Source organism: Triturus cristatus, chromosome 10 (assembly GCF_964204655.1).
Source record: "Triturus cristatus chromosome 10, aTriCri1.1, whole genome shotgun sequence".
Taxonomy (NCBI): Eukaryota; Metazoa; Chordata; class Amphibia; order Caudata; family Salamandridae; genus Triturus; species Triturus cristatus.
In genome coordinates this window covers 204,993,290-205,010,533 of record NC_140593.1, presented here as the reverse complement: position 1 = coordinate 205,010,533, position 17,244 = coordinate 204,993,290, and the positions used below count along the sequence as shown (strand labels likewise).

General features: G+C 42.8%; 1 protein-coding gene across 2 annotated transcripts in view; it reads right to left on the bottom strand.

Annotated features, from left to right (window-relative positions):
• DGKB (diacylglycerol kinase beta) overlaps positions 1–17,244 on the bottom strand; it is a 1,940,047-nt gene that overhangs the window by 124,858 nt on the left and 1,797,945 nt on the right. For both annotated transcript variants that reach the window (XM_085630814.1, XM_085630813.1), the window contains one exon: positions 365–485. In XM_085630814.1, coding sequence (XP_085486940.1) covers positions 365–485 — 121 coding nt within the window. The remainder of the gene's footprint in view (positions 1–364; positions 486–17,244) is intronic.

The window sequence follows — 17,244 nt, the reverse complement described above, 5'->3', positions numbered from 1 at the left end:
ATTGGCTATAAGTTAAGCCTGACTGCTTTTTGTGGCAAGCCATGAAGGAAGAGCAGAGGTTAATTAGTGAATTTTTGTGGTTCACCCTGCAGGAGATTGTGGCTTTTGCTTGACCAGGGCGCACACCCCATTCAAGCAACAAACCAATTTTACAGTTCACATAAAATTGACATTTTAAAGCGGATCCCAGCAAGGGTCTACAACTATACACAAAAATGTGAGATTTCCCCAAAAGTAGTCATGAGTAAAACACTGTGAACATGTGCATACCAGTTATAAATGGCAAGTTACTATATTTTGCATGTTTTGCAGGTGTTTGTTGTTAATTCTTTAAAAATGCTATCAAACACGAAGGAATAATTACCTTATCACAACAGATGAACACTGTGCAAGTCGTCTTCCCGCACTTTTTAACCCTGTGTATATCTGTCCCATCTCCATGGCTCCTTCTAGACCGACCACTTCCAGAAGCTGATCGCTAAGATCTGGAAAACAAAAGGTAGGAGACAATAAAAATGTGTACAATATAACTGCTGCAACTTTAGTGAGAAACTTGTACTCTGGGCATGCCAACAAAGCTGGCTTAATATTTGCAGGTCAGCATTAAAAATGAAACTGAGAACAATTAATTTGCGATTTTCATTTATAAAAAAATACAAAAGACACCAATTTTATTATGGGTATTCTTGCAAGAAGACCAAAAGAAACATATTTCCTTTGCAATAAGACACAGATGAAAAAGACGTTTATAATGTCTGCTATGATATAACAAAGTTAATATGACAACTAAAAACGCACCTTGTCCTTGCTATTCAATTGGATTTAAAATCATAAAAATACTGCATTTTCCCATGCAATTTGTGTCTGTTTTGTTGTATATGCAGTTACCTGGGTTATAAGGCCTGATTCGTGAAAAGGGATGTGATTTATAACTCTCGTAAACTAAAACTATGTCAGTTCTTAAACTACCCTTGTTGCGGGAATTCGCTAATCATTCCTTCACAAACAGGGGCTACCTATGGCTGCCTGTGTGAAGAGTACTAATTGTACACAATTCTGTAGAAAATACACTTATGACTAGTTTTGATGTCTTAATTGTACATATTTCATGAATCTGTTTAAAGCATATCCATTTTGGATTGGGAAATTTACATTTTAAATTAACTTTAGAAAGCTTTTCTTTTCATGTTGAAGATACCACCAAAACCAACAAAAACATGCCTATAGGAGATAACAGATGATACCTATACTGAATCAATATATCCACATAATGTTGAGAACTTTAAAAACATGTTTCAAACATTGAAATCCTGGGTATTTAAGAGAGCTGCGATTAGAAGCACTAAAGCATTGAAACTGGTTGTAGTTCTCTACCATAGCTCTATCTCAAGCTAAGGGAATACAACATTCTAACCATCCTCAATATGTATGTAGGAGAATACATGAAAGAAGTTCTTGAACTTGGAAGAATCCATAGTAAGAGATGTGAGGGTTGTACTAAAAGGTCTTGTTGTTGGTCAAATTTCACTTGGTAGAGAATCATAATTATTGCGAAGAGTGACTGATGTGGTTTATCACACATATTCACATTGATTTGTGTATGTGATGTCATGGATGCAAACAACTCTCTAATGGTACTGAGATTAGACTACAACTATCATAACACATTTTAATCTGGATAATGATTTTGTTTGCCCAGTACCTTAAGGTTGATGTGTTACCACAGTATGACTATTGCTGGTTACCGTCAGGATCATGATATTGTGCTTTTATCCAGAGCACCTAGCATAGCAGTTCAGTACAAACAGATCCACATCACACAGCATTTGCACATACATAGAGTGCTTCATTTCAGGGTTTCAGCACACTTGTTTATTTCTACATGAGGACACCAGTGTACATGAGTACAATTAATTGACCCTTGGATGTCAGGAAATCCTGATGTAGCATGGGTGTGCTTTGGTGGCATTAGCTATGTGGTGTCCAAGGGGATCTGTAAATGCTGCTCCCTCACTCTCTGCAAAGCAAGTACCACTTAACAGTGAATTTTAATGAAGTTGACTGAGATATCCCATGCACCAGTCATACTATCTGCTGTGTGGTGCCTGACAGATTTAAAAGACTCAAGCTTTTCTACAAGTTTATGGCAATCTTGCTGTTTCTTTTACCACTCTCATTGGGCCCTCCACTGTCATTGTCCATGGAAGCCCTCAATGCTCACATGTAAATTCCTTCCACCATCTGTACATACTTAATGGATTCCTGATTCCTGCCTAGGAAGCACTTGTCTCAAAGAATCACATTTGTTATTGTAGTCATCTTTGGGATTGACTGCTGAAATATGATTTATTGTTTCTTTTTATTTTTATTTATTTATTTATTTATTTCATCTCACAGTGCGTTTCCTCGATTTTAAATCTTACCCACTATTGGAACCCTATTGGGACGCAATTGAGAAACCACTAGATCGGAAGCTTTACTTTCAATTTAGGATAGGAACCCTTCCTATTAGGGCATTCACGGCTAGTTGGGCAGGAAACGATGATGGTGATAAATGCCCTAAATGCAAGGATAAGAAAGAAACGATGAGCCACTTTTTGTTTTTTTGCCCATTATATGCAGCACCAAGAAATAAGTGGGTTAAACCACTATGCCGCCTCATTGGCCTAAGGAGACATGAGGAGGCATTAAGAATACTATGCACTGATCCTTGCCTCCCAATAGCACTAGCCATGGCAAAGTTTTTGAAATGGGCATGGTTGCTTTGAGCTAAGGAAGATGGCTAGGTATACGAAATCCGACCTGCACTAGGATATGGAGGCATCGCCCTAGGTTTATAAACTGAGTTATGGTGATCTTCCTACCATCCCTACTTTTATGAAATATACCTTATTCGACGATAATTATAAGTAGTTTAATCGCTTTTTATGATTTTAGCTATTTATAAACTTGTTTTTACTGATATGTAACATGTTTAATGTATATATGTGATACATTTATGACTTTTTGTCGAATAAAGTTTATGAAATGAAATTAAATATGATTTATAGAGGTTTACCAGAGAGGTCAATGGTCAAGCTTTACACGTGTAAAGACATGACACCTAGCATCCAAAATGTAATATTACATAGAACATCTCTACTCTTGGAAGAAAAAGGTTTTCTTTGTTTCAACAGATAAAATATTGAGGTCATTACTGTAGCTGGAGTCAACACTGAATCACTTTATTTCACATGGGCATCTAACTTGGTCTCCGCATATACCTCCTCAAAACAGGACAGAAATATTGGGATCATTATCAATTCAGTTATTAAAATGTCCCCACAACAAAATGCAGTGGATAATCTTTGATGGAACCCTTGATGTGCTTTCTTGTACATAAACTGCATCATATAAAGCCAGCCCTGGAAGTGCTTCATTGTCTCTCTATTGAATTCAGGATCAAGTTCTAAACATTATAGGATTGACTGAGATCTTGGTGGACGGGTAACTCTGTCACAGCGGTGACCATCGGTGACCGATATCCTGTCCACCGAAATATAAATCCTATAGGATTGAATGAGATTCATATTTCGTTGGACAGGATATCTATCACCATTGTGACGGAGTAAGCCGTCCACCAAGATCTAAATCTGGCCCTATGCTTCTTGTGCAAAGCATATTGGGGCAAACACCCTGGGTACCTCTACATACTGGCATTCTGTTTCACTCCAACTCACATCAACGTTCCTCATCTGCATACCTGATCAAACAATACCCTTTTAGGAAACCAGAATGTGGTGAAAGATTCTTGGGGGCCATGGGACCAAACTCTGGAGCAGCTGTACCCCATATTTCCAAATAAAAGTGGGTTTCCGTCAGTTCTACTGAAATTTAACCTTTTCAAACAAGACTTGAACTAAACCCAGTGTTCTCAAGGGAGAGTACAAAAAATGTCAGATTTAGGTTCATCCTTTGTGTCTGGCTAAACTCAAACTCTCACATAGCCCAAAATTATTAGTGTTCTCATTTTTCTACTGCTCAACACTTTCAAATGATTTATGTATGGTATAGCACAAAATTCCAAATGAATTCATAAAAAATAATGGCACGGGCCACATTACACCTATGTCACAATCGTATGCCTCATGCACAAGACTCTGCAGCCCCTCCATGCATGGCTGGGCTGCCCATAGCGGGCACCGGGTGTCTTCCGGGTGGGCCGGAAGGGTGGGAGCCGTTTTTTGACCTGCGAGGGCGTTTTTGGATACATGGGGCCGGTTTTGCAAGGGAGCTGTCATGTCGTACCCCTGTATCGAAAGCAGCAGCAGTGTTTCCCACCAGCACCCGCCCCCCTTCTTCCCCTACAGCCAGTCACACTTAATTGCCATGGCCATCTTGCATTCCCGGCCTTCATGTGCAAAGTGATTGCACCATATCAGCCAGCTGGCAGCCTGACATGATACCGTCGAAACAGACTCTCGATACACTCTAAAAGTTACCAAGCTTTTGGGTGTAGAATGGACATCTAAAAGTTCCTCCTTCTGGGGTGCACTTCTTCTGTCTCTCAGCGGTCTCACAAAAGAAAATGCAGACCCCATGGTGCAGGGTTCCATACCATCTGGGGGCCTCTATTTAGCCTGGATTTTCTTTAATATGAGATGATGGAATTCAAGGATCCCCTCAACACATTACATTTTTCAAGCCCCCGGCGTCAATTTGCATCACCCCCTTGTCTGGCTCTATTGAGATTCAGGAAAGTCCTTAGTATGCACCTATTCTCACAAGCCTTTAGACTGCTTCTCAACTAACATTCCATACAGAATTAAATTTGGACACTACTTATAAACTTCTAGTCAAGGGATTACTTCAGCTCTATTAACTGTCACTTATCCTTTCCCCTTCGTATGCTAAGAGCTTTGAAGCGGACTCCAGGAAAAGTCAAAGTGGCAGATGTATGACATTTTCTAGTGGTAGCAAACTTTGCAAATGGCTAAATTTGTGGGTAATTGACAGCTAAAATGTTTTTCCATATGTACCAATCCCATTGTTGGAGTTGGTTAAATGTTGCTACTAAAATGTTATCCAAATGTACCCAAGCTATTTTAAGAGTATATTAAGTGTTAGCAACTCCTAAAATGGGTTTAGAAATGGTTTAGGAATCGCTAGTTCTGAGGGGTGTGTTATGGGAGTTCCTTGCAAATAAAGATTCAATACCCTATGTATCAATAGTGTGTAACTGGAATTCAGGATATAAACCATTGGCAAGCTACTGTCTCTCAATTTGAGGTTATGACTTATTTACAAATGGAAACGGGTCCCATTTGCACTCCTTTGCAATTTGTGGTATATGTTGCAGGGGAATAAGCAGTACCACTGCCAACTCTCAAAACATTTGTTTTTTTATTAAAAGCAGCCCTGAATACTCTATAGATATTGTTCTGTTATTTAAAAAATATTTTTCTTTTTTGAAAAGCAGGCACATGGATGGGGGTCTTTTCATCCTTCCTGGCCACTTTGTGATTATGACAAATCATATTGAGCTGCATTTTATGAATTACCTAATGAATATTCATCAGGGGGCAGTCTGAGACTCATTAAGATTCCTTATGTTACAAATCAATCTATTAGTACATAGAGCGGTTCATAAAATGAGTTTCTGGTCCCTAACATAGAGATGCAAATTGTGGCTGCTCTTTGAGACCAGAAAGTTAGCACATCTGGCCCAACGTTCGTAAGTGCAACAAACAAAATAAATCAGTGGTAAGTTCTGAAAGCATCCTTTAAGTGAAAAGTACAGACAGAGACTGAACCTTAAAACACACTGCTCAAACCTACCCAAGAAGAAAATTGTTTCGCACAATGGAAAGTTATGGAAAAGTGGTGCCAAAAATGTTACTTGTGAAACTTTTTTCTTGTGTTCCCAAAACGAAATTGCAATATGGAGTCTAAAATGTTCACAAATGCAATTCTCATTAATGGCCAAAGTCACTTGCATCTCATTTGCATTATGTCAGTGGCATGCCAAACAGCGTGGTCTTTTACAAAGCCTGGCTCGGTCCTAAAAAAAGGTCCCACTTAAATATATTTCTTTCCTTTGACACGCTGTTAACGCTCATAAACATGTATGAATAGTTCAGTAGCCCGAAGGGCTTAGTTCGTCTCCTCTCTGCAGATTCTTAAATCAGCTTTCCCCACTCCAGCTCTTGCGAGAGACACGACTCAAAGACCTTGCTTGTTTTCTGTGTGAATGAGCTGTTACACTTGGTGGGAATGTTTTCACAGCACCGTGCCCCTCTCCTGCCCTTCTCTGGAAGAGCCGGGCTGCTTCACGTGTCTCCTCATATTAGCAGAGCGCCATGTTTGGCTGGACGAGAGCTGATTTCAGCAGACTGTGAGTGACATGTGAAGGGGCAGCTGACCCCGGCTCTGTTCCTGATGCACCGATAAGAGTCATTGGGGAGATGTGGAGCTAACTTTCTCTGCTCACTTCAGCAGCCCCAGCAGTTTCAGCTGGAACTTTTCATGCTGTGAGTGTACACAGTACATCACGTAAGGGAACACAATTTACTTTCCATATAAAGTGCTCTTCATGTTTTTTAAAAATGTAATACGTGTGCAAGGTAACTCATTATGCAAAATAAGTATAAAATAGACTTGAATTTCTATTATAAATCCAATACAAAACTCTTAAATTAGATGGAGAGGTAAACAAGGAGATTAGGCAGAATGATTTACATTAAAAAACTGTCCAACATAATGGAACTCCTGTTGAAATGCAATTTATGTTTTTGATAGAAGTATTACATTCCTGACAAGACATTGAAAGCCTATTATATTGGAGCTTAGTCTGGTTACGCAATAATATATTTCCAAATTAGTGAATGGTAAATATGCTTGTAGTGGCAGTTTCGTTTCAGCTAAACAAACTGTTTTGGCGACTGAAAGTGATTTTGAATATGCTAATTATACAGAACCTCTGTCTAAAGTTGTAACTATGAACATTTGAGTTTGCCTCTCAGAAAACACAATTTGCCAAGCCAATTAGACATCAAAAACATTTATGGGCTAGATGTAGGTACTGGCAAAGATGAGTAATTTGAAGTTTCATGTTAGTATAATTGTATCTGCATTGTTAGTTCACAATTTTAAAAAGGCAAACATGGAGGAAAATATGTTTTACATCTCTTTTTGCCCTCCCGGTCCCTATTTGTGGTTCCCCGCATCAACAATATTAAACATAAATAAGGAAAACTTTTTTAATTCTAGCCATGGCGTTCAACTTATTCAGCCGCAGGACAGTTGCTTTAAGTTCCTGAGTGAGGGAAGTGGTTGGGGCTGTTGTATTCTGCATTAGGTATTCTTTCCTGTATCTTACTGTTTCTTTAATACATTAGAATGTATTCTTTGGAATTCTGTTATGTCACTTAGCTACTAGGTACTTCTTGCCCAGTCAGTTGCTGCTTGGTTCCTGTTGCTATAACTGCTTATGCCGTGGGCTCTGTTCTGCCTACTACTTTTCCTGCATATACTTGTAATGAAGTAGTGTTTGGACTTCTACAGAGTTTCCTGGTATTTCTGGCGTTTCCCTCTACCTCAGGGGCTTCAAAATAATTGACAATGAGAAACACTTGCAGTCTTGCACAGTATTCTTAAGCAGAGTCACTCGCTCAAGTGCGCATGTCTGGCTGGACACAGAAAGGCAGCCGTCCAACCTGACATGGCCCTTGAGGCCTCTCTGAAGTGCTCAATTAGTGAGACGGGGGAATCACAGCTGCAGTCCCCCCAGTCTCCTAATGAGCGCTAACTTCTCCTGCTCAAGACAATCCTGGCACTGCTCTAATGCAGTGCTGGTAACATACCAGCAAGAGAGCAATGTCTACATTGGCTCAAGAGAGGCAGTTAGTAGGCCTCTCAGGCGCACATGAGGCATCAGGGGCGGAGGGTTCCATCCAGGTCAATAGAGTTCATGACCAATCACTTTATGCCTTTATTATGAAGCCATGCAGTGATTAGCACTTTTTTGCTGTTGCCATATTCGAGACTCTTCTTCGTGCACATTTGCCTCCAGTCCACCAGCAGTACAGCATTGAGTTGTTGTTGCGGAGTGCAGATACGACGAGGAACTTCAGTGCAGTCGGAGATGAGAGAGTCATATTATTCCTCCTCCTCACCTATCTGACTCTAAGTTGCACGTTCAGGCCCATGCATGGCGTCTCACCGCTAGGTAGCACTTCTTGGAGTTGTACTCAGAGACGCTGACGCTGGCAGCAGTGTACAAATATGAATAGGAGGTACATAAATAAATCAAAAATACAAATAAGTTAAGTCTGTGAGATAAGTTTGTTTTACTATTGTTGTTGTGGTGGTCAGGTCAATCACTGCCACTGGTTGCAGAATTTTGTGTTAATATTTTGATACAGTTTGCCTCAGAGTCAGTTCGCAATCACAGTGTCACTTAGCACTGCAAGCAGTCTCAGAGTTACGACAACCGACTATTTTGGAAAAATATGTCTGGTAAGTCTAGAAAAAAATTTAAGTGGTGGGATCTAGGCTGGGTAAGGGCAGGGATAGAGAAGCAGTAATTTCTAAAAAGCTATAGATAAGGACTCCTTTGCTATGTGAAAGTTAGTAGGAGACAACCACGGCCAGCATTGGACAACACGCCACTTTGCTTACTTGCCTGGGCACCGAGGCTGTGCCAATTGCAGTCATGCATAATTGAATTTCTGATTCTGCATGCAGTGCTTTTGTGTGGTTGCTATGTTTGTAACTTTAGTTTAGCCTTTCCTTCGCTGTTGGTCCGTCGAGGAAGGACTCGGAAAGTCACTTGGTGGGCTGAGGTGGTCTATATACCTCCTGCATAAGTGAAAGGAGCGTCTCTTTGTGCAGTGTTTCTTTGCTATTTGCTTTCAGAAATGCAATAAGGTTTGGGAGACCAAAAACTGCACCAAAATTTTCCTTCCCGAAATTAGTCGCCAAGTTGTTCCTCACCATGCTATTTTTTGCAGTTTTATACAGAGCAAATTTCGCCCATGGGACTGGGAATTAGAGCTCTTTAAGTGTTCACCAAATTACACTACACAATAGTTCCAGCCTCGTGATAGACGAGGACTGTGTGTACAGTAACAGGGACGTGCCTTCTGAAAAGTAATTTTGGCCTGAGCACAGCGACAATGGGTGACTCAATGAATTATGGTCCCCACATGCGGGTGAGTTGACCTTTGTGCAGTGCCAGCCAGCCACTGCCTACTACTCCAGTCCCGGTCCGTCCATCACTGGAGCCAACATCTCTGTTGCTCATGATGTTAGGCTGTACATCAATATTTGTAGGAAGCTGGCCCTGTATATACTATACCAAAATGAGGTATAGTGTGCACTGAGTCCATTGGAACCCCAAAGGTAGGCAGAGGTAAAAGTAGATAGCACCTTACTCTCCATTTGTGGTAGTGTGAGCAAGCAGTAAGACTTTATCAGAGGGTAGTGTTAAGCATTTGTTGTACACGCTCAGGCAGCACAATGATGTCACACACTCAAGACTGAACTCAGAACAATTTGTTTGTATACAAAATATTATTTTGTTATATTTATTTTCTAGAACCAAGCAAGCCTGGCACAGGTAAGTGTAAATGGTACTTTTCAAGGCAGGTTGAACAATACAAGCAAGCTGAATGAAAATGTCTTACAGGTTTGTAAATCTTCTCAAAACAGTGGAAATTACTGTTAGATTACTTTTGATTATTTTACAGATTACTTTATGGATTACTTATTCTACTCAGTGTGATATGCCTAGATAATACACTGGGACATTTTCTAAAGAAAAGATAAGTAAAGCAGTTTTTAGTTATTTGCAGTTGGTCAAGTTCTCATACAAAACCAACTTCACACTTTTCAATGAAAAACCGTCAATGTATTCATATAGAGAAAATGTTGTTATCAGTTAACAGGAAAGTACTTGGTTGTGGGAGTTGGTATTCTGGGGTAAGAACCAGGGTTCCCCCAGGGTCAAGGATGCTCTCCGAAAGCACCCTCAACGGCACTAGAGTGGCCCGGTGCAGAATGCTGAGGCCCAATGTTATCCAATGGGGGATAGGGGGCCTCCGGTTGATGGTTGCTCAGGAGCAGGCCTCAAGGGTGTGGGAGCAAAGCTCCTGGTGTTGGGCTCAGTGCAAAGGGGGATCTAAGTTAGCACTCAAAGTACACCCGCAGCGGCGCTGGGGTGGCTGTGTGCAGGGTGCTGGATTGGCATCGGGTGCCCTGTTGATTTCAATGGGGATTCTCCGGTTGCAATAAAGACTGCAGCCTCAGGGACCAAGATCTTCTGGAGGTGACCACCATTTGAAGAGGTAAGTTGGGTTGGGCCACCCAAGGCCATGGGACGTCGGGTTGCGAAGTGTCTTTAGGCTGTGGGTTTTCCTTACAAGGTCCGGTCGCGGTCATCCTCAAGAAAGAGGCTGCAGGCTTCGCTTGGCGATTCGAGGCAGGTCAGGGATCACCAGATCTGAGTTCAGTCTCACCGGGGAGACCTCCTCATGGTGTTGGGCCACTCGAACTCGGGCCGTAGCCGTCGGGTGCAGAGTGGTGCAGACTCCCGGATTTGGTTGAAGCCAGAGTCTGTGGGTGAGCAAATCCGGTGCTCATGGGAAACAAAGCCTTTGACTTGGAAGGCAGAGCAGGTCCTCGGGGTTCTTGAGGTTGCTGGTTGCAGGACACACCGGTATTTCTCTGGAGCAAGTTCGAGGTGGGGATAGGGCGGTTGGGCTGGGGCCAAGTCAGTGGGAGTCCTCCTCTCCTTAGTTTCAGCACGGGTTCCTAGGTCCTTCTTCTTTTCGATTCCTGTCTGAGGAGGCAAGGTTCAGGGTTGCCCCTAAATACTAGATTTAGGGGCATTACAGGTAGGTGAAGGTTGGGAAGGAGGGGGGCATCAGCAGTTCAGCAAAAAGTGGGGGCAGCCATGCAAAAAGAGGGCACTTTCTTACAATATTCATTAACCCCGGCTGATCGTATCGTCCTATGCACGTACAATAGTTAAATTATGAAACTACTGCAGTAGGTTCAGCTTCCTGCTGTATTGATGTGTTTGTGATCCACAGGTCACAAACACCCTAACATTAACATATTCAATGAGTATGTTCATTTCCTTCATCAAGAACTGCTTTATGTCAATAGGTCATGTTGAGCCCCTGTAGAACGTAATTGGCAGGGTTAATGTGCCTGCTGCATAGGTTATAAAATATGCTTTGTGCCCGTGCTGAGTCTCCCTCAATATTAACGATGCCAATCCAAAAATCCATAACAACAACACAGTACAATAAGGCTTTGTTCTTTAATTTACGTCACATGTCTGTAAGTGTTGCAACAGTGCTCGCAGGTTTGTTCTACACAAGTTTGTGTCTCTCTGATGCTGAGGCAGACTGACAGATGCTCTCTTTTTTGGGCTAGCACTGGCATTATGCCACCAGTCCCCCAGTAGACTTGCAATCTTGTGTGTTCTCACTAAGAACAATGTCTCACCTCACACACACACCTCCTGCATCCTTAAAGATACCCCCTACTGAAGGTACGTGCCTCTTGGAGAGATGATGGACGGAATACTGAAACTTTTCAAATACTCACCCCCAGTCACAGATCTGGATTAAATCCATTGTTCCTTTGCTCAATATGCCACCCAGTTTGGACCCAGCCATATGCAAATCAGCCTTGACCCTGCTCCCCATGGGAACAGCCCAGCCCGAACTGCCAGGCCAGTCCCTCCCTGGACCAGAATCAAGCATTCAGGGACTGTTTTCGGGGCATCACCCCTCATCAGCAAGGCTAGTTTGTATCCTGCGGCACATCAAGCAAGGGACCCACATCTGGGCATACCTTTGGCTACTTAAGGTGAACACAGCAAACACAACAAGATGATGGATGGAGTACTGAAACTTTTCAGTCACTCACCACAGTCACAGATCTGGGTTGAATCCATTGTTCTTTTGCTCACTATGTCACCCCAGTATGTACCCAACCATTTGAAAATCAACCTCGGCCCTGCTCCTCCTGGGAACAGTTCATCTCAAACTGCAAGGCCAGGTCATCCCTGGACTGGAAACAAGCCTCCAGGGACCAGTTTCGGGGCATCACCCCTCATCAGCCAGGCACCCTTCATCAGCCATGCTAGCTTGATTCCAGTGGCACAGCGAGCAAGGGACCCATGTCTGGGTATACCCTTGGCCACTTTAGGCTGGTATAATGAACAAAAGAACAATGAATTAAACCCAGATCTCTTGACTGGGGGTGAGCAGTAGACAAATTTCAGCACTCCGTCCATCATCTTGTTGTGTTTGCCCTTTAAAGACATCAAATACATCACAAACAAAACATTCAATTTTTAGAACTTTCAAGACAGTATATAACTCCTCATTACTAAGTATAGCCCTTTTTAGGTCTCGCTGGCTATCGCGTAAGCGATCGCTCAGCGAGACTCTAGTAAAGGGGCTCCCAAAAGTGCTCCCAAAAGCGGATTGAATGGCGAGCACACGCACAATCACGTGCATCGTGCCGCCATGCAATCCGTTTGGATCCTACTTCAAAGGGTCCGCTCCCCCGCCTGGAATGCGCTCCCCCGCCCCCACCCCCGCCAAGCGCGCGCGCCACGCTCCGACGGGCTTGTCTTGTTTTATTTGCTCCCAGATTGTCCCCCTCTTTGCATATCTTGGTGTCTCAATCCGATTTGAAATGGATCGGAATCAGCTGTAATAGTTAACTCTGCGTAAGGATTTTTCGTACCATCCAATCCCTGCAGAAGATTTTCTTGCCTGTTCCGTGTGGTATCACTCGAGGATGCCTTTTCTGGCAGCTGCTAAGCTGGTTCAGTGAGTTAAACACTCTCTGCTGATATCTGCTCTGATCTGAATGGCCGGAGTCCACATCCCAGATCAGCCTTTCATCCTTTTGATGTAGGTAATTTGATGACCATGAATGTCAGTAACTGTGTATGCTTGTTCTTTGCTTGTTTGTGTTGCTTCTGCCACCCTCTGTGTTGCTTCCGCCCCTTATACCAGCGGATTTTCTTAATTTCTCTTGGCAACTAGAGAATCTAGCAGAGTGAACATTGAATTTATAACTCCCTCCAATCCTGCTTGCAGCTGAACCGATTACACTCATACCACCACACGCGTCTGTATATGGTGAGGTCTCTGTGTATTGTTAATGCAGCGGGAAGTGTGAGACACAGCCGGCCATTAGCGGTTGAAAGAGCAGAATCATAAAAATTACAGAAAGTGAAAAGATTCACACTTTCTATTGGATTTGTCCATTTACTCCAATAGCTGGAGATGATTAACCCATTTTACGAGCTCTGACCCTGGACATAAAATGCGTGCCTTCATCTAGAGGGGCGCAAAGAGGGCCATTAAGCATGGGTGCCACCCATGAAGTCATACCCAGCACCATCATTACCAAGTCGGAGCAGCCCCACCTGGCGAGTTATGGGCTCCCGCAGCAAAGCTCGTGACGCTTAATATCGCACCAGCAAGGTCAATGACCATATTTATCTTTTGCTGATGACCATCAAAGGAAAATCGTTTTACTGAGGAGGGAAGCAGTATCCAGCCAAACCCAAAGTAAAATAAAAATGAAACATGGTGCCAATGTCAACTTTCATAGTTTATGGTGATTTATTTTATAATAGTGACAGGGAAAATGAGCCCCTATGATTAGTGTCAGTATAAATTTAGGCTGATTTAGAAATATTCTTTTTCAGATGTGAATTCTTTAAAAGTAATGGAGAAGTACATTTGCTGGCCTTTCAGTGGTAAAATGCCTTTGTCCTTTCTCACACTTCTTTCTGCTTAAGTTTCCTCAGCTCAGTATCCGAGGCTGTAGCAGTGAAAAGTTTAAGGATTTTATTTCATGATAAATCACCGGGTTTCCAAATCAATGCAGGTGCAGCATGGGGATCGGAGCGTAAGAGAAACATGGCCATGCAAATGTACCCCGACAAGAGTTAAAGACTGCAATCCCCTGTCTGCTCATTTCCTGAATGGGTGCAATGCCACAGACTGGTCAATCTCTATCGATGGATCTCCTCCAGAGCCGAACTGGGAACCAAACGCAGCCATGGCAAGAATGCTCAAAACTCACTCCCTCACTCTCTCGCTCTCTCTATCTGTAACTCTTCTCTCTCTCTCTCTTCTCTTTCTCTTCTCTCTCTCCCTTGCTTCTCTTTATCTCTCTCTTCTCCAGCTCTCTCTCTCTCTCTTCTCTCTCTCTCTCTCTCTCCTCTCTCTCTCTCTTCTCTCCCTATCTTCTTTCTCTGTCCCTCTCTCCTCTCTCTCTCTTTTTTCTCTCTCTCTGTCTCCCTCTCTCTCACACTCTCTCTTCTCTCTATCTGTCACTCTTATCTCTCTTTTCTCTACCTCGTCTCTCTTCTCTCTTTCTTTCTCTCTTCTCTGTCTCCTTCTCTGTCTTCTCTCTCTCCCTCTCTCTCACACTCTCTCTCTTCTCTTTCTTTCTCTTCTCTCTCTTTTCTCTCTGTCTCTCTCTTAGCTCTCTTCTCTCCCTTTCTCTTCTCTCTGTCTCTCTCACTCTCTCTTCCCTCTCTCTTTCTCTCACTCTCTCTTTATCACTCTCTTCCCTCTCACTCTCTCTCTCAGTCTTCTCCCTCTATCTGTCCCTCATCTCTCTCTCTTCACTCTCTTTTCTTTCTCTCTCTCTTCCATTTTCTCTCTCTCCTCTCTCTGTCTTCTCTCTCTCTCTTCACCCTCTTCTTTCGTGTCTCTTTCTCTCTCTCTCTGTGTCTCCGTCTCTATCTCTTCTCTCTGTCTGTCTCTCTTCTCTCTCTCTCTTTTCTCTCGCTTTCTCTCTTCCTCTCTCTCTCTCTCGCTGTGTCTCTCTCTCCCTTTCCATCCATCTTCAGTCTCTCTCTCCTTGTCTCCCACTGAGACAGCTCTCTCTGTCCTGGGCCCCCCACCGCAACTGCTGCAACCAACAATGGGGAGCTGGAGAGACAGAAAGTGACGCAGTCATCATCAGCAGCCCTTGATCTTCGAAAACCAGTCTCCAATGATTCCCACTTCCCCTCCTCACCGCCACCACAAAATGGCCGATGTGATAAATGGCCCTGCACTTCACTGATGTCTGTTTCACTCTTTTTTAGTTATGGCTAAAGGAGGTTTGAGCTCTCTCACATTCAAAGCCAATAGTTATGGTCTTGGCAAGTCTGCAATTTCTTTTGCAAAAGGATGCAACAGGGATTGAAATAGTGACAAAAAGTAACAAGCATTTGCAATGCAATAGGTCTCGCATTATAAAAGTGTGAGCAGTTGGCATTGCTAATAATAATGCAACACTAGCTATTGGCATTGTAAATGATAATGACATTTATTTATGTGTTTGTTTTGTAAAATAGATAAAAAAGGCATTGTCATGAACAATGCCATTGCTTAAACTTTTGCAAATGCGAGACCTATTGCATTGCAAATGCTTGTTATTTGCTGCTCCTTGACATGATAAGCACTTTGACGTTCCTAATGCTTTTATTTAAAATCTTCACTTAATGTAATTATAACTTTTTGCAGGTTTAGACACATCCTTGCTTACTTAAGGTAGGTCTATGTCAGTTTTTGTCACCCTTTCAATTTATTGTTGGGTTTCTTTGCGTTTTGTTATTTTTAAAATTTTACCACGATTGTATTGTGGTTTCCAGGGCCTGGCAGATCAGTTATCAAACAGCATCTCTCTCTATTTCCCAAATGATTGTGCAGGCTGGGAGCACTCCCTGCAACCTCCAAAGATTTTTTCAGGACAGGCACATCTTTTAAAGGACTTACTTGGACCAGTTGCACATTGCGTGTACCTCTACTTTTTAGGTCTCGCGACCTGCGGTGCACTGCGCAGCAGTGCTCGCGCAGGCGAGAGTCCTTTTGTCCGGGGTTCAGAAATGGACCCTGGAATCGCACACGCTTGTGCATGTGCGATTCCTTTTGTGCTACCCCATTGGCCTTTACGTGCGTCTTTTTATAAAAGACTGCACGCAATTGGCCAAAGGCGGGCGCGTTGCTCCACCCATGGCTTATTGGTGTCTATTATGCGCTTGGTGAGCGTAATAGACACCAATAGGCCATGTGGTTTCAATTATCGTGCCCAGACACGGACGTGATAATTGAAAGCATGTCTCGCTGTGGCGCGCGCGCACCACTCGCGGGATTGTTCATTTTTTAAGTATGTAGTATATAAAGGGGTATACGAGGGTGCCAACATAATGCTGGCTATAATATATCTGTAGGGAAAATACAGAGCATACATCATACGAATTTGTGTGGAAGTATAGGGACAAGTTAATTGCCCTAAAGTTAATGAAATCTTAAATCTAAGACCTAAGTACTAACGTATTTACTCAAGTCTTAAGTGTGGGGCGTATGTGTTTTGTGGTATATGACATAGTGATCATTACTTGGTTCTGCTTTTTTCCATAAACAAACTGCTTTTTATAAAAAATATTTCATACAAACTAGAACTTACTTTCATATAACGAGGATTAACAAGGAGGAGACAAAATAAGAAAGGCTGTCATCGGAAGATCCTGAACTAGTTATAATTCCTCATGTTATCAAATACGTATAACTTAAACCTATTAACGCAACTCAAATTCGCGGGCTAGTACGGAGCCTGTCGTCATAGAAGAGTTGCTGGTTCTTCTAGAAAGAACTGTGTAATATACAATCTATCGAAATTCAGGAAACGCACCAGGAAGAGCGTTTTTGCCACCTGAGTATCCACCAACCTGCCTTACAATAGGCGATCCATGGATTGAAGCTGTCCTTTGGAAGTCAGTACGCATGCGCACTCTAAACCCAGCCAGCAATTCCCAGGCGTATTTGAATGAAGTGGAATGAAAACGAGCCGGTCACCGGAGGGAGAGGTTCTGCAGTGCAGAGCATGCAGCCCGGATTCCAGCCCTCCTGGGTTCTCTATGGAATAGGTGCTACAGAAACATCTGCATATTCACATCGGCTAGGCGAGTAATGCTTTAACTCCACCCACGGGTCGACGGCCGTATAAGAGAGAGAGCTGGAGCCAGAGCGGGCATCTGAAGGGTTGAAGTAAGAAATCGGTATCTAATTTAGATGGACAAAAACAATCGGTGCTCCTGTTATAAACAGTAGCTCTTGATGAACAGCAGGCACCTCTACGTTGACAGGCAGCCCTTCCACTGGCATCGGCAACTCAGTTTTGTCACCGCGTTCTGTGTTTGCTGAGCGGTTCTCTCACGGGCAACTCATT